The 23,893-nt window shown below is 43.1% G+C and overlaps 1 protein-coding gene across 2 annotated transcripts in view; it reads left to right on the forward strand.

Moving 5' to 3' along the window:
• ATG7 (autophagy related 7) overlaps nucleotides 1-23,893 on the forward strand; it is a 279,143-nt gene that overhangs the window by 85,854 nt on the left and 169,396 nt on the right. For both annotated transcript variants that reach the window (XM_032149727.2, XM_032149726.2), the window contains exons 13-16: nucleotides 2,200-2,394; nucleotides 4,368-4,571; nucleotides 7,302-7,417; nucleotides 9,154-9,229. In XM_032149727.2, coding sequence (XP_032005618.1) covers nucleotides 2,200-2,394; nucleotides 4,368-4,571; nucleotides 7,302-7,417; nucleotides 9,154-9,229 — 591 coding nt within the window. The remainder of the gene's footprint in view (nucleotides 1-2,199; nucleotides 2,395-4,367; nucleotides 4,572-7,301; nucleotides 7,418-9,153; nucleotides 9,230-23,893) is intronic.

A 23,893-nucleotide genomic window follows, 5' to 3' on the forward strand; every position in this document is an offset into this window, starting at 1 on the left:
GGCGCGATCTCGGCTCACTGCAAGCTCTGCCTCCCGGGTTCACGCCATTCTCCTGCCTCAGCCTCTCCAAGTAGCTGGGACTACAGGCGCCTGCCACCACGCCCGGCTAATTTTTTGTATTTTTAGTAGAGACAGGGTTTCACCGTGGTCTCGATCTCCTGACCTCGTGATCCGCCCGCCTCGGCCTCCCAAAGTGCTGGGATTACAAGCGTGAGCCACCGCGCCCGGCTGGGCTCATTCTTAGAGATTTCCATTTAAATGGTCTGGGGAAAAGCCTGGCCATTAAACTCTGTAGGTGGTTCTGATATACAGCCAAGTAGAAAACCACTGTGTTGAAAGTTGCTGAATTCCAGCCTCTGGGGCGTGGACATAACTGATGGGCTCTTACGTTAGCTTACTGGCTGAAATTTTAGCAAGTAGAGATTTATTAAGGTTAGCAAAGTTATTTTGTTACTCAAAAGTTCAGACTTGGTATTGCATGATTATGCTTCCATCTTGGTGTCATGAAAATATATACTTAATAGTTATTTGGATCAAGCTACCACCATTTAACATGCTTTGTCAATTGTAGTATATCAGTAAGGTATTGCATGTATTGTTATTATTACTGTAATTGTTGCTTTTATTATTGCTTATTACAGCATTTGGTACATAGTAGGTGCACAATACTTAATGGATTAATTAATGAGATCCTGATAGCTGTGCTAGTCTCATTGTTACAATAGACGTGTTTGTGCACCTTTCTTCTTCCTGAAATCCTTTCTGCCTCAGGTCCTTTCCTGCTTTGCTTGCCACTCTTTTTTACATTCCTTTTGAAATTGTTGTTCTTCCTTTCTTGAATTCCAGAGATTAGGTTTAAAGGTGAAGATAATAAAAAAAAATCCACAATCTACAAATTTGATATTTCTTTGTAAAAAGATCTGCTTGCCCTGTCCCTTGAGCTATTTTTCCAGTAGGTGAGGGGTTTTGGCAAATGAGTGAAAAAGCTGATGTTTTCAAACACTTCCCTATGGCCAGTGGTATACAGGGGTTAAAGGTACAGTTTATGATTCTAGAACACATTTTTTGTGGAAAGTCAGTGTCCCTGGCTTCATTAGCACCCATATGTGACTCACTGTTAATGTGCCAAAATATTATGTGGTCATCAAGGGGCAGATGGTAAATTATAAAGCTGTTCTAAAGCCTGTGTAAAAAATCCCAATTCAGGGGAACTCAGGTTGATGGACAGCTTCTACTTTTGGACAGAGAGTGAAGCCTTACTCGTCCCACACTCTGACCTCACCCACTGTAACTCCTTCTGCCCCGACAAAAATATCTACGTACTCCTAAGTAGATTTTTTGGCTCTAAGTTAGCAAGTCGAGTTTTTTATATTTGAGGTTTTTAAAAATGCATATACCCCTGAAAGGATTAAGACAAGATCATCAGTCATTCTAACCTTATGTGAATATATTAAATCAAATTATATTTGCTAGAACACTCCATATGGAGATGTTTAACACTGAGGAGACAGAAGGGAGGGCAATCTGGAAGCAAATAGGAAGAGATAGCCCAGTTGGAAAGAGGTACTTAGGCAGGGTACGGTGGCTCATGCCTGTAATTCCAGCACTTTGGAGGCCGAATCAGGAGGATTCCTTGAGCCGAGGAGTTCGAGAGCAGCCTGGGTAACATAGTGAGACCTATCTCTACTAAAAATTAAAAAATCACCCAGGTGTGGTGACGTGTGCCTGTAGTCCCAGCTACTTGGGAAGCTGAGGTGGGAAGATCCCTTGAGTCCTTGTCTCAAAAAAAAAAAAAAAAAAAAAAAAAAGAAAAGAAAAAAGAGGTACTTGAGTAGGCAGAAGGTGCTGTGATAAAGTTTCTTGGCCTTGGATGGCTGGGAAGAGCCAAAGATACACAGTTTTCTCCAGTGTCCTTACCTCAGGTAGGATGTGCCCCCTCCACTTTGGAACTGAGATCCGTATGTCTCTGTTTGCTGCCCTGCCCTGCCCTGCCTCAGGGCCTTGGGGTGATAGGTCAAAGTGTTCTAGGATGCAGAGGTGAAGAAGAGAGAGGGCATGGGAAGGGTGCAGCATAATAGTGCACAGGGAGATCTCATGTAAGTGAACACAAGTAAGTGCAGGCAGCTGTGGGAAGTGTGGGCTCTGAGATACTGCCTATACCATTGCTCCAGACATAACTACGTCCTGGTGTTTCCCTAGAATGCCAGAGGATTCAACATGAGCATACCTATGCCTGGGCATCCAGTGAACTTCTCCAGTGTCACTCTGGAGCAAGCCCGCAGAGATGTGGAGCAACTGGAGCAGCTCATCGAAAGCCATGATGTCATCTTCCTGTTGATGGACACCAGGGAGAGCCGGTGGCTTCCTGCCGTCATTGCTGCAAGCAAGAGAAAGGTAGGCCCTGTCTCTAATTATGATTTATGATTTAATGCACCATCACTCCAGAGGGAGGAGTGTCCCTAACCTTCCCTTCCCCAGGGCAGAGATGTGGTTTGTGTGACCTGGTAGCATAGTGCTAAAGGGCTTCTGCTTCAGACTCTGCTTTTGCCTCGCACACCATCACCCAATGTAATAAGTACCATTTACTGCTTAATTTTCATAATAATCTTTTGAGATACTCTACACTGAAAGGTATACTGTACTTACATTAAAACATAAGCTCCAAGAGGACAGAGACTTGGTCTTATTCACCACTACTTGGTCAATGACAACTTCAAGGGCCAACAGTGTTGAATAGTGAACTAAATCATGGTGCATACCTATGATGGAATAGTATGCAGCCATTCACAGTTATGTTTTCAAAGGACTTTAATAAGATAGAAAATGCCACATTATATTAAATAAGGAAGATACAATATTGTATATATTTTATACCAATTATATTTATATATAAACATTGATATATATTTTCTCATGTATCTACTTATCTGTCTATTGAGAGAGGAGAGAGAAAGAGGACAAGAAGAAGGGAGAAAGAGAGGGAGAGAATGGGAGAGAAAGGGAGAAAATAGTAGGAAAAAAATACCCCAAACTATTAATGGTAATTTTTTGAGCTGTGGGTTGTGAGTGATTTTTGTTTTCTTTTGTAGTGTGCTCATTCTTATTTTTCAAACTTTCTATATAATCAGAAATTTGGGATAATAAGTTAAATTAGAACTATGAAAAGTTGTTATAGTATAATGAAAAAAATGGTTTCTTAAAAATTTATGTGTTGGGCTGGACATGGTGGCTCACATCTGTATCCTAGCACTTTGGGAGGATTGCTTGACCGAGGAGTTTGAGACTAGCCTGGGCAACATGGTGAGACTGTCTCTCTAGAAGAAAAACAAAAAATTAGCTAGGTGTGGTGATGCACACCAGTGCTCCCAGCTACTCGGGAGGGTGAGGCAGGAAGATCACTTGAGCCTGGGAGGTTGAGGCTGCAGTGAACCGAGGTCACGCCATTGCATTCCAGCCTGGGCAACGGAGTGAGATCCTGTCTCAAAAAAAAAAACCCAAAGAAACAAAAAAACAAAAAAAAACAACTATCCGGAGCCAGGCGTGGTGGCATCTGCCTGTAATTCCAGCTACTGGGATACCAAAAAAATTCTATGTGAAGGGTGAATTATATGGCATGTGAGTTATATCTCAATAAAGCTGTTATAAAAACAAATCTATGTGGACATGAAAGTATAGCATAATGGTGGAAAGAATGTGTTTGAGAACTATGTAGACTTGGTTTTATATACCTACCTCTTGGCAGATAAGTGACCTTGGGCAAGTTATAGAACTAACTTCTCTGACTTTCAGTATCCTCATCTATAAATAAGAAATGTTTGTTATGAATTTTTTTGTTTGCTTTTTTCTTTTTTGGAGATAGAATCTTGCTCTGTCACCCAGGCTGGAGTGCAGTGGCGGAATCTCGGCTCACTGCAACCTCCATCTCCCAGGTTCAAGCGTTTCTCGTGCCTCTCTCTCCTGAGTAGCTGGGACTACTGGTGCATGCCATCATGCTCGGCTAATTTTTTGTATTTTTAGTAGAGACAGGGTTTCATCATGTTGCCAGGCTGGTCTCGAACTCCTGACCTCAGACAGTCTGCCTGCCTCGGCCTCCCAAAGTGCTGGGATTAGAGGTTATGAGCCACTATACCTGGTCTGTTATGAGTTTCAAATGAAATTAAATGAGATAATTTATGTTCATCACTTATCAAGTCTTTTGTACTTAATAAGCCCTCAGTAGTGGGTAGATTTTATCATCATTAGCTTTTATAATCTAATTACACTTACATGCAAAAAATAAATTTTAAAAAGTTGAGCAAATGGAATTAGCCACAGCTTGAAATATATATGCCTTTTAACTCTGCTCTTTCATTCCTTGAAACCTGCAGCTGGTCATCAATGCTGCTTTGGGATTTGACACATTTGTTGTCATGAGACATGGCCTGAAGAAACCAAAGCAGCAAGGAGCTGGGGACTTGTGTCCAAACCACCCTGTGGCATCTGCTGACCTCCTGGGCTCATCACTTTTTGCCAACATCCCTGGTTACAAGCTTGGCTGCTACTTCTGCAATGATGTGGTGGCCCCAGGAGATGTGAGTGGATTTCTCTATAGTTCCAAATATTTCCTATCACCAACTTGTGCACTGAGGCAGACAGACTTGGCCCTTTCATTTATGACTATTTAAATATTATCTTTTAACAGAGAAGAACTCTCCAATTTGGGGAGGATGGCATTATCTCATTATGAACCTTGACTGGCGTCATCAACTGTACAGCTGTTCCTTGTTCACCAATATAAACGCGGCTACAAACCATATTTTTGGAAAGCTTACTGAGGAAACCACAGCAGTCTAGTCCCTGATAGCACTCAGTATTGTCTCCGGTGCTTCTCTTAGTCAAGATAACATTACAAATTAGTAGTCTAAAGACCAGATTCTGGCGGGGCGCAGTGGCTCACGCCTGTAATTCTAGCACTTTGGGAAGCAGAGGCAGGCAGATCACAAGGTCAGGAGATCCAAACCATCCTGGCTAACACAGTGAAACCCCGTCTCTACTAAAAAATACAAAAAAATTAGCCAGACGTGGTGGCAGGTACCTGTAGTCCCAGCTACTCGGGAGGCTGAGGCAGGAGAATGGCGTGAACCCCGGGAGGCAGAGCTTGCAGTGAGCCAAGATCGTGCCACTGCACTCCAGCCTGGGCGACAAAGCAAGACTCCGTCTCAAAAAAAAAAAAAAAAAAAGACCAGATTCCACCAATGCCTTGACACTGCCTCCCAGGTAATTCTAAAAAGTCTCTTAGGTTCCCTCTACCTTTGCAAAATAGGAGTGGTGTGTAGGCTTTTCAGATTTAGTAAGTAAAAATATAAGATTCCCAGCTAACTTTCAATTTCAGTTCATAATGAATTTTTTTTTTTTTTTTGAGGCAGAGTTTCGCTCTGTCACCCAGGCTCGAGTGCAGTGGCACAATCTCAGCTCACTACAACCTCTGCCTCCTGGGTTCAAGTGATTCTCCTGCCTCAGCCTCCTGAGTAGCTGAGATTACAGGCGTGTGCCACCACGCCCAGCTAATTTTTATATTTTTAGTAGAGACGGAGTTTCACCATGTTGGTCCGGCTGGTCTCGAACTCCTGACCTCGTGATCCGCCTGCCTCGGTCTCAAAGTGCTGGGATTACAGGTGTGAGTCACCACACTCAGCCAATAATGAATAATTTTTTAGTATATGTCCCATGCAATATTCAAGACCCACTTATACTAAAAATTTATTTATCTGAAATTCACATTTAACTGAGTGTCTTGTATTCTCCCTAGCAATGCTAATAGGGGAGGGAAGAATCTTGCCCTGTCAACTCACAGTGCAAAGTGGGTCAAGTGCGACTGCTTTGAAGAGCAAGACTACACTGTACAAATTAAGATTCTATGGCTTTCAGAACTCCACACAAGTCAGTCTGTATGTAGGGCTGTTCCTTTATCAGAACAGATAATAATTTCCAGTGAAACAATGCAGAGATGTTTTCTGTAACCTCCCCTCTAGTTTTCCTTTGTTTTAAAACTTTTCCCTTAATAACTCATATCTCTTTTGGATGACTGGCTTTTATGTCCTCCCAATATAAAGAAAAGAAGATGACCATTCTCTTTTATGGAGAAAGATGGCTTGATGATCTCTGTCATGGTGTTATAATATACAGCTGGTCTTGTTATTTAGTTATTGTCAAGAAATACGATTAGTGGTCCCTTGCAGTAAAGTCCCATCTGCTCATAAGGTAAAATTTTTATAGAGTCAAAAATATCTCTAACAACCTCTTAATTTGCCCAGAGTTGGATGGTTAGACTCTCTTTGGTTGAACCAGCAAAGGCTTGTGCTTAGAGCCATGTTGTAGAAAAAAAAAATACTTGTAGTAAACCCTAGAATCACACAGAGAGGTGATGCCCATGTTGTGAGAGGCACATAGAAACTGAGAGCTGCAGGAATAGTACATTGTTGCTCCCTGGGCCGGGCGCGGTGGCTCACGCTTGTAATCCCAGCACTTTGGGAGTCCGAGGCGGGTGGATCACGAGGTCAGGAGATCGAGACCACGGTGAAACCCCGTCTCTACTAAAAATACAAAAAAATTAGCCGGGCGTGGTGGCGGGCGCCTGTAGTCCCAGCTACTCGGAGAGGCTGAGGCAGGAGAATGGCGTGAACCCGGGAGGCGGAGCTTGCAGTGGCGCAATCTCGGCTCACTGCAAGGGCGCCTGTGGTCCCAGCTAGTCGGAGAGGCTGAGGCAGGAGAATGGCGTGAACCCGGGAGGCGGAGCTTGCAGTGAGCCGAGATTGCGCCACCGCACTCTAGCCTGGGTGACAGAGCGAGACTCCGTCTCAAAAAAAAAAAAAAATTGTTGCGCCCATCTCACAGTCACTTTGAGGGGTTAGCGCAGTTAAAATGGCAGGGCAGAATCATTTGCACTTTTCAAATCATTGTTCCTTTCTGTGTCTCTGTCACTTAACTACCAAGCACAGTAGAACTGAATTGAGTCACTTAAAGGAACATATGATGCAGTTCCATTATATGAGGCAGCTAAGCCCTCATTTTTGGTTGATATCCCTCAATCTGTTTAAGCTACTGATCCTTTTTAGCATATTACCTCATTTAGTTACCTAAATTGTATATTTTGTTTATCTTGATAATCTCAAGAAATGATGTACTTGAGGCTGGATGTTCTTTGCCAACAATGAGCATCTGGTTATAATTTAAAGCTTTGTCACAGAGGATTTCATACTTGAGACAGCTAGAGTTGAATGGAGTAGAACGTTTAGCACACACCAATGATTGTTTCTTTGCAGTCAACCAGAGACCGGACCTTGGACCAGCAGTGCACTGTGAGTCGTCCAGGATTGGCCATGATTGCAGGAGCCCTGGCCGTGGAATTGATGGTATCTGTTTTGCAGCATCCAGAAGGGTGAGTTTGCTAGTAGGAGATGAGTATTTAAACAAAGCTTTTGTAGGCAGTTGTTCATCAGTGTCTCCCATGGCCTTTTCTCAGTCTGACTTTACAGAGAATTTCACTACTTTACCCTCAAAAAAACAAGACTAGAAAAAGCAGGTCTGGTTCTTTGGGCTGAGATAACTTGGCATGTTTCCTTTGTGGCCACATTTCTGCATCTTTCCAGACAAAGTCACTGTGTTTTATTTTATTTTTCCAATACTTATATAGGGCTGACTTTGTGCTAGGCACTGTTCTAAGCACCTTAGAAATATTGCCTCCTTTAATCTTTTTTTTTTTTTTTTTTTTTTTTTTATGAGACGGAATTTTGCTCTTTTTGCCCAGGCTAGAGTGCAATGGCACGATTTTGGCTCACTGCAACCTCTGCCTTCTGGGTTCAAGTGATTCTCCTGCCTCAGCCTCCCAAGTATCTGGGATTACAGGCATACACCACCATTCCCAGCTAATTTTTGTATTTTTAGTAGAGATGGGGTTTTGCCATGTTGGTCAGGCTAGTCTTGAACCTCTGACCTCAGTGATCAGACGTGATTCACCCACCTTATCCTCCCAAAGTGTTGGGATTACAGGCGTGAGCCATTGCACCCGGCCTCCTTTAATCTTCATAGCAAACGTATTAGGAAAGAACTATTATTATTAGTCACAGTTTTGATGGGGAAATCAAGGCATAGTGAGGATAAGTGGCCAAATTTACATAGTAAATAGAAAACCCAGGGTTTAGCTCAACCAGTGTGGCTCCAAACTATGTTTAATGACTTTGTTATGCCGTTTACAATACAGGCAGCAGAAAATCGAATTTTTGAAAGATTTATTTTTCCAGTTCTCAGAAAGTCAATGTGCAAATTAACAGGAATATTCTACTTCTTGTGTGACTCAAAGCTTTCCTCAGCAGTTGAAAATTGTGGTTGTATATGTAACTAGTATGAGTACTCTGAGATAAATGAAAAGCAGGGCTTTTTTGTCTTCCTCTTTGTCATCCACCTTAGCTATCTGTCATTTAAGTTTATTGCCACCCTCTGACAGGAAGTATTTGCGATAAAATCTTTGAGAGCTGACTTTATGCTTCCTTGACACTGACCCTTTGTCTGCCACATTTGCCCTGGTCATAGTTTAAACACCAGGTCCTGTGTCACATCTCTTTGGTGACACAAGTATCACTCCATTGTTTAGAGAGTAGTGTATTAGTTCTGCCCAATTCATTCTTCACTTTTATTTCTTCCATTTCATTAGCACTTATATCAGCTCAAGAAGTTAAGGTTAGAAAATTTTCCACTTCAAATTTTCAGTACAGAAATGTGCTGTGAAAGTTGACAAGACTATCTCATGGTAAGTGAGTTAATGTTTATTGGCCTCTGATATGCCAAACATTGCACTCGGCAATTGATGTAGTAGATTCCTCATTTATTAATCAGAGCTCCCTCATTCCTACTTTATAGATAACGGATCTGAAGCACAGAGAAGTTAAGCAACTTGCCTATGGTCACAAGCTCAGGTCTTTCTGACTCCAAACCATGCATGTTTAAATTACTCTTCTTGCCCTTTGTCCCAGGGAAATTAGTTTTTTGCTAACTTACACTGCCCAGGAAAGGGCATTTTAGTTTTCCTTATGAATCTTATGTAGACTTCTGCTAGATCATCCTCCCATGTGTTAAACTTGGATTAAATGAGCAGCTCTGATTGTTTCCTGTCCTCAGGGGCTATGCCATTGCCAGCAGCAGTGATGATCGGATGAATGAGCCTCCGACCTCTCTTGGGCTTGTGCCTCACCAGGTTAGTGATTTGGAAGTGAAATCACAATTCTTTTGGTGCAGGGGGAAAGCATGTGGGGTCTCTTTGCCATTCCATCTGCCCAGCCCACTTCATATCCACCCCACTTACCCTGCAGCTGGGATTTCAATGGGAGAGCTTTCTGACCATCCGGAAAGTATTCCATTCTGCGGGATAGTGATGGGAGGAAATCACGAACGAGAAGCATTGCCCAGAGTCTTTGTTGCGTTTTGTAAACTGACTAGAGGCCTCATAATGCAATAGGAACAGAAAAAACAGGCTTTGGAATCAGCCATACAATAGTTTAAATCCCAGCCCTGCCATTATAAAGATGGCCTTCCTTGGCCAAGTCACTAAACTTCTCTGAGGCTTAGTTTTCTTATCTGTAACAGAGAGAAAGTAAAACTGACATCACCTGGTAGTTGTATGGATTATGGATGGTTGCTAGAAAGGGCTCAGCAACAGCGTATATCATAGGCCCTCAACAAACAATGCCTGCTGTTTCTTTGCTGTTGTTTGTTATTATTATTGACTCTGAACCCAAATAGAAAACCTTTATAGGCAGGCATGGGAAAAACATTAGAAGCATGCAGGGTCACCAAAACGCAGGGTGTCTTTTCAGAAAAAGAATCCAAAGCATCATGAGGAAGTTCCATCCCTTAGGGAGTAAAAAGAAAAAGGCAGTGGGATGAACATTTAGAATTCATGTTGCCTCTTCAGTCATTTCCATTACTATATTTTTGGGAGATTGAAGAGGTTTTCCAGTCTTATTTGGAAATCATTTTTTTAGATTCCATGTATATATCCTCTCCTGTAATGTGATGGCTGTCCCCATCAGTGAAATGGTGATGGTGCCCACCAGTCCTATCTGGAGATTTGCAAGGACAGACTCAGACAAGTGCAGAGAGCAGAGTGACTCAGCTCATGCTTGTCTCTCTCTTTCTCCTCGCCACCCACCTTCTGCCAGCTAGGGCAGCACTGTCATATTCAGTTTAGGATGAGAATCAGAAGAGGGGAAATGACTTCTTCATGGTCACAGAGACTTAGTGGACGAGCCACAATCCATACGTAAACTTGGCAGTCTGACAAATGTTCTTTCAAAGGTCTTGTGAGTTGAAAGATCCGTGGCCTGCATGTTGGGAGATTTTGCTTCCTGTTGGTACCCCAGCCCCCTTGCACAAACCACCCATAATAGAACTTGTGGGCCAGGTGCGGTGACTCATGCCTGTAATTCCAGCACTTTGGGAGGCTGAGGCAGGTGGATCACGAGGAGAGGAGTTTGAGACCAGCCTGACCAACATGGTGAAACCCTGTCTCTACCAAAAATACAAAAATTAGCTGAGCGTGGTAGTGTGCGCCTGTAATCCCAGCTACTCAGGAGGCTGAGGCAGGAGAATTGCTTGAACCCGGGAGGTGGAGGTTGCAGTGAGCTAAGATCACACCATTGCACTGTGGCCTGGGCAACAGAGTGAGACCCCATCTCAAAAAAAAAAAAAAAAAAATAGAACTTGTAGAGTTCACTTAGCCTAGCCTCCCAGAGTCTCAGTTTCCACATCAAGAAAAGCAGGTGCTTTACTTTGTGTCCAGCATTACATCTGACACGGCCTTGAAAACCACAAAACACTATGAAAATGTGCCCCCCTCCGTCCCCCACACACAAGGTGGCATTTTTTTTTGACATGCATGTGTTAATCTTCTCTACAGAGACATTTCACCTAGGACCCAAAAGACATGGTAATAACCATCTATCATAAGGAAGCTGACCTCCAGAGCCAACCTCTGCTATTTATGCTGTCGTATCTCATTTGAATCTTTCCCAAGTCTCCCCCCTTCTTCTGACCTTGAGATGTGCCCTCATCTCCTTTACAGACTTTATACTGAGAAGGGCCTTAATTAAATTTTCAGTCATGCCCCTGCACTGGTTTCCTTCTTTAAGTCCTTTATGTTAAATTACTGCAGTTGTAGTTTTCTCAGTGCTGAGGCCAGAGGGCAAAACAGTCTCTTCAGAGAAGGGGCCCAGTGTCAAAATGCATGTGCCCATGTTTTTAAAGTACTATGGCAACTAATCCCTCTCGGTGTTATTTATCCCCATTGAGCCTCACAATTGTTTGTCATTCACCAACTCTTCTAGTTCTTTCTCCTCGTTTTCAAATGTCTGAAGGATTATTTTGGTTGTTGGCCATCTCTTCATTTGCCCTTTTCAAAGACTGAAGAATAACGCAGCCATATATGGGAAAAGCCCAGTGTGTGTGTGTGTGTGCACGTGTGTGTGTGATTACTTGCTTACATTATTTCAAGCTTCAAGCCTTTATTTTTAGCTACTTTCTAAAAAAGAAAGTGGAGAAAGAACCTTAAAAATTAATCAGGGTTGTGTGGTCCCCATTTATAGGCTTTAAATAACTTTTTTTTTCCCTAAGTGGAGTGAGTCCATTTATGCAACCGTGTTTTGATTAGGGGAACATCGTTTCCACAAAAACACTGGGCTGTGTTGCAATGCCCTGTTGCAAACTCAGCACTTCCCTCCTCCTCTTCCTGGCTCTTAGAGACAAATGATTTCCTGTTGGAGAGGAACTTGGTAAACTCCTTTGTGTACTTTGTATGCAAAGAATGACCAGTGAAGTTTACTGGGCTCATTTTTCTCAGTTCCCCAGAGGAGAGTTTTATTAATTGGCCCCTGTGGAAGAGATGTAGTAGAAAAGTGATAGCCCTTGGACTGAGAATCACAAGGCCCCCCACCAGCAACTCATTGTGTAATTTGGAGAAAGTTCCTTAACTTTTCCTGTGCTCTCTGGGTCTCTGCTCTCCTCTGTGTCAAACCTAGGAGGCCTGAGGATTACTTAGTTCTGTCTTTGGGTCCACAGGCAGAATTTGGCCCATCCAAAGACTGGCCAAGTGCCAAAAAAAAAGGCCTGATTAGGCCCTGAAATTCAGTGAAATTCTGCCTGAAGAAACCTCTTACTGAATTTGAAAACCATAAACCATTTCAGGTGAGCTTATGGGTTTGTTTTGGGTTTTTTTTTTTTTAAGTCTCTAGCCCAGTGTACGTGGATGAGATTCTGCAAGCAGGCAGCAGTAAGTATAAGCTAATTTCTGTCTATAAAAAGAATGATTTAAAAAAAAATCATTTTGTTGGTGTGTGGAATAGATGTAGATTATCACACACATCATTAAGTGGTAATGTGATGAATGATCACAAAACGAACAGTCTTATACCCAGCACACAGATCAGAACAAAGTAACTATCAAGCACCTTCAATGCCCCCCTCATGCCTCTTCGAATTATTATTGCATCCTTCCTAGAGAGAGGTAAGCACTTCTTGATTATCAACACCATGGGAGATGTTTGTCTGATTTTGAACTTCTGTAAATGAAATCATATAGTATATACTCTTTGGAATCTGTTGTCTTTTGTAGAGGGAACTTTTTCATTATAAATCTTATCATAGTAGTGTTGTTCCTTCTTCCCATCAACAGTGTTCTTTTACTTTAAAAAAAAAAAAAAAAGAAGAAGAAGAAAGAAAGAAAGAAAGAAAGACTGATTTTTCCTGGCTGGTGGCTGAGCTCTGCAAGGCCAGATCATTTTTCTGGTTCTTTGGTAGGAGGCACAATTCAGGATTTATAAAATGTACAGGCCACTCTTGATATCTCCAGGAAGTTGGTTTGCCGGCTGGCGAGAGATCCTGGATGTGACAGAAATTAACAGCCTGTTGGCCTGCTAATTCTTTGGCTGTACATCCTCAAAGGATTATAACGAGGTGACGAGGCTAGGCACAGTGGCTCACCCCTTTAATCCCAGCACTTTGGGAGGCTGAGATGGGAGAATTGCTTGAGCCCAGGGGTTCAAGACCAGCCTGAGTAACATAGGGAGACCCCGTCTCTACAAAAAATTAGCCAGGTGTGGTGGCATGCACCTGTGGGAGTTTAAGGCTGCAGTGAGCTAGGATCACACTACTGCATTCCAGCCTGGGTAACAGAGGGAGTCCCTGTCTCAAAAAAAAAAAAAAAAGGAATCAAGGTGATGCTACAACAGTTGTCCAAACACCAAGGTAATTGATGGGGCATTCCTGCTTTATCCCACTTGTGGACCAAGCAGTTCACATCTTTTGTCTTTAGGTGAATGAACTCTTGGTTCTAAAGTACTGATAAAAAAAGACCCTGAATGTGTATATGCCATTCTTCTGAGCTTGGAATTGCCAACCGCAGGGTTTTCTCAGCTTCATGAATTCTTTTAGCTTCAGAAAAGTAATACAAAGCCAAAACTAGGGCAGGACCTGGGAGGGACCTGGCCTGGGAAAACTCTAATTGAGTCACATGCTGAGGTGGAGCTGGGATCTCTAGCCATATCTCGGGATATTTGGCCTTTTTGCGCAGGCTGTGTCCCCCAAATCCTCAGGCCTTTAGATTTTGAAAAAATCTTTTTACTGTGTTCAGAAATACTTATCTCAATGTGCTCCTAGGGACATGGACAGATGGACTGCTGAGGAGGGAAATCTTAGCAGATAGGCAATAAGAGCGTATTTCCTGAGATGCAGCCCAGGAAAGGAGCCTCCTTTACCCTCTGGTTCTATACCTGTCTGGTTGATGATGATGGATATAGCAGAAAAAATGGGCAGGCCTCATGTTTCACTGTATCAAGTGCTATGGTTTGTGACCTGTTCCTCTTATTTCCCTCCCTCCATACATCCCCTCAACAGGTAATCTGACTCTGTCAAGTGCCAAGCACTATGAAGTTCAGAGAAGTTAAGTAACTGGCACAAGATCACCCAGTGTTGAGTTCCATTTGTGTTTGGGGTATAATCTAAGGTGATGGATGTATCCCAAGCCATTTGGATGTAGTAGAGTCTGGTTCCAGTGGGGAGGCCTCTGAATACAAAGAAGGATCCGGGTATAGGTCTAACAATGTCTGGGCTTCCTCTGTGAGGTCCCAGAAGAAGAGTCAAGGTTGCTGTTTCCCTGGAGGATAAATTATAATGTCAGCGTTCAGAAGCATCTCAGATTGCATCTCTTGTCCCAGGAGGAGTTGGGCCTAATTTTATAGGTTGAAGGATGTCACTTTGCCCCATGAGTTTTACCCGCTGTATGAGGCTGTCCTGTTTAGGAGGTGCCTGTTTAGGAAGGCAGCCTGAAGGCTTTGTGATCATACAGATCTGATTAGAACCCCAGCTATGTCTCTTAATTTCACATTCACTATCTCATTTTACAAAACCAGTTAAGGCAGGTCTTAGCAGTTGTCCCTGTGTGACCTTGGGCACGTTACGTATCTTCTCTGAACCTCATGTTTTATATCTGTAAAATGGGGATAATATAATAAGCTCCTGGAATTAATGGATGGATTAAGTCATACGTACTAAGCATTAGCACAGTTCTGGGCACATAAGAGACACTTGTAAATATTGGTTTCATCTTTCACTTTTAATTAAAATGGAAACTTACCCACTCTCCTAAAAAGGAATTTACAAAGACTCTCATAAAGCTCTGAAAGCAATGAGAGGGAGCAAATGGAAGATTTGCCCCATTCTGCAGTGTTTTTCTAAGGATAACACTGGCTCATGTCCAGCTTAGTTTTTCTGCCCCCTTGGTGACTCTAGCTTAATAGTGAGAGGTGGGTCAGTGGTGGGAGCTGAAGCTCTTAGCTGAAACAAAGACCATTCTGGTGTGCTTAGGGTTTTGCAATTGCTACACTCTCCATTTTGGCATTGAACTTGATTAAGACTCTTTTCAGCATCCAAGATCGATCTGGAGTTTGGAGTTAGTTTTTATTTATGCTAACTCCAAGCTTTAGAAATATTGCCAGGCCTGCTGGAAGCTAGCGTGAAGTTAAAGCAGCAGGTTCCAGTTGTGGCTGCAACTGTGCTTTCTCAGAATGGCTGTTTGTTGCTGGGAATTGGATCTTAGCCTCCCATCGAGGCCTGGGTCTGAAGCTAATTTTACTCAGCTTAGGTGAAAACACCGCCAGGGTTGGGTGGCCCAGAAAGAAAGAGGACGCTTTCTATTCCTGATCTATTTATTTTGTGGCCAACTGGGCATAATTGACTAAAGATAATTGAATCCACCTGATAGGTGTTAAGCCATCTAGGTGTTGAGTTTTTGTTTGGGAGTTTTTTTTTAAATTTCTCTAGCCTCTTTCTTCCTTTCTACCTCTTTGCTTTTCAGCTTTATTCCTCAGGCTTTAGAGCCAGAAAGAACAAAATTCAGATTCCTAGCTTTGCCACTTGGTAGCTGTGGACCCTTGGGCGAGCCATGTCACTTCCCTGAGCCTATGTTCCTATTTGGAGATCTGAGCCACAAGATGGTAGTGAGGCCAAAATGAGATGCAATGTATGAAAACACCCAGGAGCCCTTAACACAGGCATGGAATTCAGTAAATTTTAGTGCTCTCTTCCCTCCATTCTCTGGGGTATCATTTTCCACATTATTCCAGGACATGCCTTCCTGCCTGGCTTCTAGGGTTAGGAGGGAACATTTGTTTATTTGAAAGGGGAAAGGGAGAGAAGTAAGTGCTTTAGCAGGGGGACATAGAACAGGCAGAAACAATGGCTGGGAAAGGTGCTCAGCGAGTTTGAGGAAGGGAAAGGCCAGTTTACCTGTGAGACTGAGTAGAAGGGGCACAGCGGAGAAGGCAGGAATGCAGAGGCCATTGGAAATGTTTGGACCTTCAACCCAGGGGCACTAGGAGGCCATTGAACGCTGAGGTGTGATATGATTAATTTGGTTGCTGCATGGAGAATAGACTGGAGGTGATACGAGTGGCTCTGGGAATAGGATTTCAGTCATTTGGTCTTAAATCAGAAGACAGCCTAATCCAGGGATTCCCATACCTGGCTTTCCATCAGAATCACCTAAGGAGCCATTTCAAAATACGCATTTCCCAGCCCCATCCCAGAGCCACTGGGCGAAAACCTCCAGGGACATTGGGCATTTGAGAACCACTGCTTCTGTCCATGAAAAAAATGGCTTCTTGATAGCATCACCTGGGACAAAGTACTTAACTCCTTAAGGTAGCAGACCAAATCCTGCTTTTTGAATTTTGTGCTTCCACCAACACTAGTTGTGTTTCTAAAAGGACCCTTGACACCTTGTCCCCAGTGCACATCTCCAGCCCCAACAGGTGTTCCTGCCTGAGAGCCTTTGGAAGCTAATTAGACATGCACAGGTGTGTCTAATGAATTCCTGCTGGACCACACGCTGTCCAGCTGGGAACAGCACGGGAGCGAGGCCAAACGAGCATATAAAGGCCCTATTCTGATGCCTTTTTCATCTTGTCTGCTGTGTTTTCATCCCCCACGGTGAGGACGGTGTGTACTGTCTCCTAAGGCCCTGTGAGCCAAGCTCAGCTACAACCTGGTGCCCCACATCTGACAACAGGGATTTCCACTCAAAGCGCTTGGCCCTTTTGGGCCTGGGGGTGATTAGTGGGACTGGAGCCAAGAAACCACAGGTAATTGGGATTCTTCTAGGCTCTGTGATTCCCAGGTGGGTTTTTTAATATTCAAGGAGTAGCAAAGATACAAATATTGTAGAGCTAGTTTAGGCATACAATTTTTTTTTTCCTAGACGTTTCTACGGAACAGTAATGTTGGCGATTATTTTGCAGGGAGAGGGAATGGAGGTAACAGGGACTTAGGGTTTTCATTTTGTACTTTTCTGCACTGTTTTGAAAAATTAAGATTATAAGCCATTTTTTAAAATCATCTTTTTTTTTTTTGAGACGGAGTCTCGCTCTGTCGCCTAGGCGGGAGTGCAGTGGCGCGATCTCGGCTCACTGCAAGCTCCGCCTCCCGGGTTCACGCCATTCTCCTGCCTCAGCCTCTCTGAGTAGCTGGGACTACAGGTGCCCGCCACCACGCCCGGCTAATTTTTTGTATTTTTAGTAGAGACGGGGTTTCACCGTGGTCTCGATCTCCTGACCTCGTGATCCGCCCGCCTCGGCCTCCCAAAATCACCTTTTTCAAGACATAACTGATATATAGTAAAATGAACCCATTTTAATATGATTTGACAAGTGTATACACTCACATAACTACCACTTCCACAAATGAGATACAGAATTTTTCTGTCACCCCAAAAAGTTCCTTTGTGCCTTCTCCCAGTTTATCTTCCCACCCTCAGCCCCAGGCAATCACCAACCCAATTTCTATATGGACCATTTTTATTTTTTCTGTATATTTTTCTGTACTAAGGGAAAAGTAATGGAAATCTTAAAATGTGCAGAGGGAGGCAAGGTTTGGCCACTCTGAGGAATCCCTCTTACTAGCTACAAAGTAAGTAAGGGGCAGGTGTGTGTGTGTGTGAAATTGGCCGTGTTTTCCCCTTGTGGGGAGAGGGGAGAATGAGAAAACAATATTCAGGGGAGGCTGTTTGAAAGAAAGTTAAATGTTTAGATAGTTTTTAAAAAAATAGGAAAATAGAAGTAAATATGTCATGGGAGTATGGGTTATTGTTTTGTTTGCTTGTTTGTTTTGTCATGTGTTTATCGTTTTTATTACAGAAAGTTTTTTATTTTGAAAAGCTGTTTAATGCTTACCCTACTATAAGGCGAAACTGACAACAAATGGGAGTAGAACAAGAGTTGAGAGTAAGCTGTGTGAGACTTACTCCACGTTATGACTAAGTCCAAAAGGTAGGAAATTTACTTTGAGCAAGAGGTTTTAGTTTCCTGTGTGGATGGAAAAATACCTTTGATATCACTTCATAAAGCCTTTTAATTTAAATGTTAATTTAACATGAGCTAAATTAGGTGTTGTGTTGGTGCTATTTTTAGAAAATGCGCAAAGAATTAGAGGCTTGCGAAGTGCTTCCATCCGTTTTCTGACAGATAACAGGTGATGCTGAGTGGTACAGCGCAAACCGCAGGAGGGCGTAACTAAAGTTAGTAACAAAGCGTCCTGTTTCCCTTGCTTGCCTGATGGGAACCACCTGGAGCTCTTGTTAAACCTGCAGATTCTCAGGCCTTTCCCCAGACCTTTTGAATCAAGTTCCAGGGGCTTCTTCTGATGAGGCAAGTTTAGAAAAACACTGAGCAACGCTTTGCTTTATAGACTTTGCACACTTCTAAGTAGGAAGGTCGCGGTGAATTTTTCTCCACCCAAGCAAAGGACAAATCTTTTTAACTTCTTTGGGAGTTGCGGCCTGGCCTCTCTCAATAGGTATGTATGTATTTATTAGGACCTTTGCATAAGGTACTTGGATTTTAGATTGCTCTGGGATTTCTATGCATATGTAAGTAAGGTGCAACCTCTGCTATTTAAATTTTATGCAGTTCTTATAAGATTGAGGGAATGCAATGCAGAGCATATGAATGGTGGCAAGTCAGAGTTTTTCTTATGGTTTGTGTGGGACCTGTTTTCTCTGTATAGTCCAGATTTGAATAATTTTGTAAGCTTTGGGTTGTTTTTGTTTACTCATTTCATAATTTTATTGTCTTACGAGCAAATCACTGTGCTATGAGTAAATACAAGTAAATACAAGTAGCTCAGCCTGTGTCTTGTCCTCTGAAAGCAAGAAAGATAAAAACATTTCTTAATTATAGTATTCAGACTGCTCCTAAAATTCATATGGAAATGCAAGTGACCCAGAATACCCAGAACGATCCTGGATGTGAAGAACAAAGTTGGAGGACTCATACTTTCCAGTTTCAAACTTAATACAAATCTACTGTAATCGAGATAGTTGAGTACTCGCATAGAGATAGAAATATAGATCAATGGAAAGAATTGAGACTCCAAAAATAAACCCTTAATGGCCAACCAATGCAGTTCAATTGGGAAAGAATACTGTTTTCAACAAATAGTATGGAGACAGCAGGATTCCACATGCAAAAGAATGAATTTAGACCTTTATTTCATATCATGTTAAAAAATTAACTCAAAATGGATCATAGTCCTAAATGTGAGAGCTAAAACTGTAAAAATTCCTAGAAGAAAATATAAATCTTTATGAACTTGGATTAGACAATGGTTTCTTATACAAGATGCCAAAAGACCAAGCAATGTAAGAAAAAATGGTAAGTAGGATTGCACTAAAATAAACTGTTGTGCTTCAAGAAAGCACAAAAAGGCCATGTGCGGTGGCTCACGCCTGTAATCCCAGCACTTTGGGAGCCCGAGGTGGGCAGATCACGAGGTCAGGAGATGGAGACCATCCTGGTTAACATGGTGAAACCCTGTCTCTACAAAAAAAAAAAAACAAAAAAATTAGCCGGCCGTGGTGGCGGGTGCCTGTAGTCCCAGCTACTCGGGAGGCTGAGGCAGGAGAAGGGTGTGAACCCAGGAGGCAGAGCTTGCAGTGAGCTGAAATCGTGCCACTACACTCCAGCCTGGGCAACAGAGCAAGACTCTGTCTCAAAAAGAAAAAAAAGGCTGGGCACGGTGGCTCATGCCTGAAATCCTAATGCTTGGGAGGCCAAGGTGGGAGGATTGCTTGAGCCCTGAGTCCAAGACCAGCATGGGCAACACAGCAAGACCTCATCTCTCTAAAAAAAAAATCAAAAGAATTAGCTGAGTGTGGTGGTGTGTTCCTGTAGTCCCAGCAAATGGAGAGGCTGAGGATCACTTGAGCCCAGGAGTTAAAGACTAGAGTGAGCCGAGATCACACTGCTGCACTCCAGCTTGGAGAACAGAGCAAGACACTCTATCAAAACAAATGAACAAAAAAACCAGAATGGGAGAATATATTTGCAGATGATATATTTGATAAGAAACCTTTATCCAGAATATGTAACAAACTTACAATTCAGCAATTTAAAAAATGTTTAAAACTTGGCAAATGATTTGAATAGACATTTCTCCAAAGAAGATAGCCAAGTGGTCAAGAAGCACACACGGAAAGATGCTTGACATTACCAGTCATTAGAGAAATGCAAGTCAAAACCATAGTTAGATACCATTTCATACTCACTAGGATGGCTATAATCTACAAGAGACAATAACAGGTGTTGACAAGGACGTGAAGAAATTGGAGCCCTCACACTTTGCTAGTGAGATTATTTTCCCCCCTGCCCCCAAGATGGAGTCTTGCTCTGTCATCCAGGCTGGAGTGCAGTGGCACGATCTTGGCTCACTGCAACCTCTGCCTCCCGGTTTCAAGCAGTTCTCCTGCCCCAGCCTCCCGAGTAGCTGGAATTACAGGCATGTACCGCAACACCTGGCTAATTTTTTTTAGACGGAGTCTTTCTCTGTCCCCCAGGCTGGAGTGCAGTGGCACGATGTCAGCTCACTGCAAGCTCCGCCTCCCGGGTTCACGCCATTCTCCTGCCTTAGCCTCCCGAGTAGCTGGGACTACAGGTGCCTGCCACCATGCCCGGCTAATTTCTTGTATTTTTAGTAGAGACAGGGTTTCACTGTGTTAGCCAGGATGGTCTCGATCTCCTGACCTTGTGATCCGCCCCCCTTGGCCTCCCAAAGTGCTGGGATTACAGGCTTGAACCACCGCGCCTGGCCCACACCTGGCTAATTTTTATATTTTTACTAGAGATGGGGTTTCACCATGTTTGCCAGGCTGGTCTTGAACTCCCGACCTTGTGATCCGGCCGCCTCAGCTTTCCAAAGTGCTGGGATTCAGGCGTGAGCCACTGCGCCCAGCCAAAATTTTAATATGATGTGGTCACTTTGGAAAACAAGTTGGCAGTTCCTCAAAATGTTACAGTCATATGACCCAGTAATTCTACTCCTAGGTATATTTCCAAGAGAAATGCTCATCTACTGATGAATTGCTAAGTAAATGTGTTATAGCGACACAATTGAATTTATTTGGCATGCTGACATGTGATACAATGTGGATGAAAATATGCTAAGTGAAGCCAGTCATGTGTGATTTCATTTACAGTAAATAAGCAGAATAGGCAAAACAATAGAAACAGAAAGTAGATTAGTGGTTGCCAGTGTCTGATAGAGGGGAGAATGAGGACTAATTGCTGGGTTTCTTTTGGGGGTGATGAAAATGTTCTGAAATTGGATAGTGATGATGGTTGCCAAAACTGTTCATATACTAGAAACCACTGAGCTGTACAGTTTAAAAGATGAATTTTATGGTATGTGAATTATATCTCAAACCTGTTATGAATTTTAAAATCCGAAACTATTCCTCAAGGTATTTTGGGCATAAAGATCAAAAGGACTTCAGAGGGTAGAGATACTATTTCTGGGTTGGGTGGTAGGTTGAGAATTTGTGAACGAGGTGTGTTTGAGCTGAGTGGTTTTTAAGGAAGGTGAACACTTAAAATATGTAGCTGTCACCAAAAGGAAGAGTTTTGAGTCACAGAATTCAGCATGAGGCAAGCTCAGGAAATCAAGAATATCTTTGGGAGGGAAGTTGTAGTTCAGCTTCGCAGTTGTACAGAGTCTGTAAAAAATTCAATCCAAAATTTAATTGGAAAGGTGGGTTGGGCCCAGAGCAGAGGGACCTTGGAGTGCAAGGAATTCTCTGCCTTATTTATTTTTTATTTATTTTTTTATTTTTTGAGACAGAGTCTTGCTCTGTTGCCCAGGCTGGAGTGCAGTGGCGCTATCTCGGCTCACTGCAAGCTCCGCCGCCCGGGTTCAGACCATTCTCCTGCCTCAGCCTCCCGAGTAGCTGGGACTACAGGTGGCCACTACCACACCCGGCTAATTTTTTGTATTTTTAGCAGAGATGGGGTTTCACCGTGTTAGCCAGGATGGTCTCGATCTCCAGACCTCATGATCTGCCCTCCTTGGCCTCCCAAAGTGCTGGGATTACAGGCGTGAGCCACCGTGCCCGGCCTTCTCTGCCTTATTTTGTTAGCTATCGGGAGTAGGTAAAAAATGATAGGCCTCAGAGTTGTGTATTAGGAAAATTGACAGCTGAGCCTTTGCATTAGCTAGAAGGGAGGGAGCCCACCTGTGGAAGTACCCTCTTAGGAGTCTCTTGCAGTCGGTTTGAGAAGAAGGGTTTCCTGTCTTAAATTATCTAAAACTGGAATTATTTTGGTTAAATTGTGGGCCTTCTGATACAAACTTGGTGAATTTGAAAGTCCTCACACACATATTATTCTACTTCATTTTCTGGGAAAATAAATCTGTTTCTTAGTAAAGAACTGTCTGGGGCTGCTGAACAGTGGTGTGTGGACCCTCACTCAACCAATCCCGTGCACGGCATCTCTTTTTTCTTCTATTCCTCGCCACCTGCGTTGTTGTTGTTGTTTTTCTCTCTGTTTCCTCTCTCCCTTTCTACCCTAACTGGATCTACTTTCTCCCTGTCCCTCCGCTTTACCTGCTCACCTCCAATGGTAAGACAGTATCAGAGAAAATTACCACTATTTGTGCAACATAAAGTAAGTTTGATGAAAACCATATTAGAGAAAACAGCATGCAGAAACCTTTCCATGAAATATAGATGGACACATGACTTGTAGGCCATGTTAAAAAACTTTAATGGAAAAATATGCTAAATGTGATAAAGTTCTTTTCTTTTCCTTTTTTTTTTTTTTTTTTTTTGAGACGGGGTCTCGCTCTTTTGCCCAGCCTGGAGTGCAGTGGCGCAATCTCGGCTCACTGCAAGCTCCGCCTCCTGGTTTCACGCCATTCTCCTGCCTCAGTCCCCCGAGTAGCTGGGACTATAGGCGCCCGCCACTGCGCCCGGCTAATTTTTTGTATTTTTAGTAGAGACGGGGTTTCACCGCGTTAACCAGGATGGTCTCGATCTCCTGACCTCGTGATCCGCCCGCCTCGGCCTCCCAAAGTGCTGGGATTACAGGCGTGAGCCACCGTGCCCGACCGATAAAGTTCTTTTCTAAGTTAACTTAATATAAAAGTAATTGGGGTATAGAGGAGACTCACTGTGAGTATTCTCAAGCCTGTAACTTCCAGAGCTCGTGAAGATTTCAGCATTCCATTTGTGACTTGCTATTAAACTCTTTTCTGCTATTTTGATGTCTCTTGTTTTGACGTCCTGAATAGCAAACTTATGACCCTGATTATGCCTCAGGTCATGGATTATGAAATGGTTTCCACATTCCTGAGATACTAGGAACTAAAAGGTTGTCATATTTTCATATGTTTATGATGAGGTTATCTAACTTACACCAGTTACCAAATTTATCTTTTTTTTTTTTTTTTTTGAGATGGAGTCTTGCTCTGTCACTCAGGCTGGAGTGCAATGGTGTGATCTCAGCTTACTGCAGCCTCCGCCTCCTGGGTTCCAGCAATTCTGCCTCAGCCTCCCGAGTAGCTGGAATTACAGGTGCCCACCACCACACCCAGCTAAGTTTTTTTGTATTTTTAGTAGAGATGGGGTTTTGCCATGTTGTCCAGGCTGGTCTTGAACTCCTGGCCTCAGGTGACCTGCCTGCCTCGGCCTCCCAAAGTGCTGGGGTTATGGGCGTGAGCCACCCCGCCCGGCCCGAATTTATCATTTCTATCGAACACTTGATCTTGGATTGCATTAAAAAAAAAAACAAAGCACATTGATAACGACATCTTAAAAATTGGGCAGGGCACAGTGGCTCACATCTGTACTCCCAGCACTTTGGGAGGCTGAGGTGGGCGGATCACCTGAGGTCAGCCTGGACAACATGGCAAAACCCCCGCTTCTACTAAAAATACAAAATAATTAGCTCAGCTCCTGGGGACGCTGAGGCAGGAGAGAATCACTTGATCCTGGGAGGCAGAGGTTGCAGTGAGCTGAGATCACACCACTGTACTCCAGCCTGGG

Source organism: Hylobates moloch, unplaced genomic scaffold, assembly GCF_009828535.3.
Source record: "Hylobates moloch isolate HMO894 unplaced genomic scaffold, HMol_V3 SCAFFOLD_4, whole genome shotgun sequence".
In the NCBI taxonomy this organism is placed as follows: Eukaryota; Metazoa; Chordata; class Mammalia; order Primates; family Hylobatidae; genus Hylobates; species Hylobates moloch.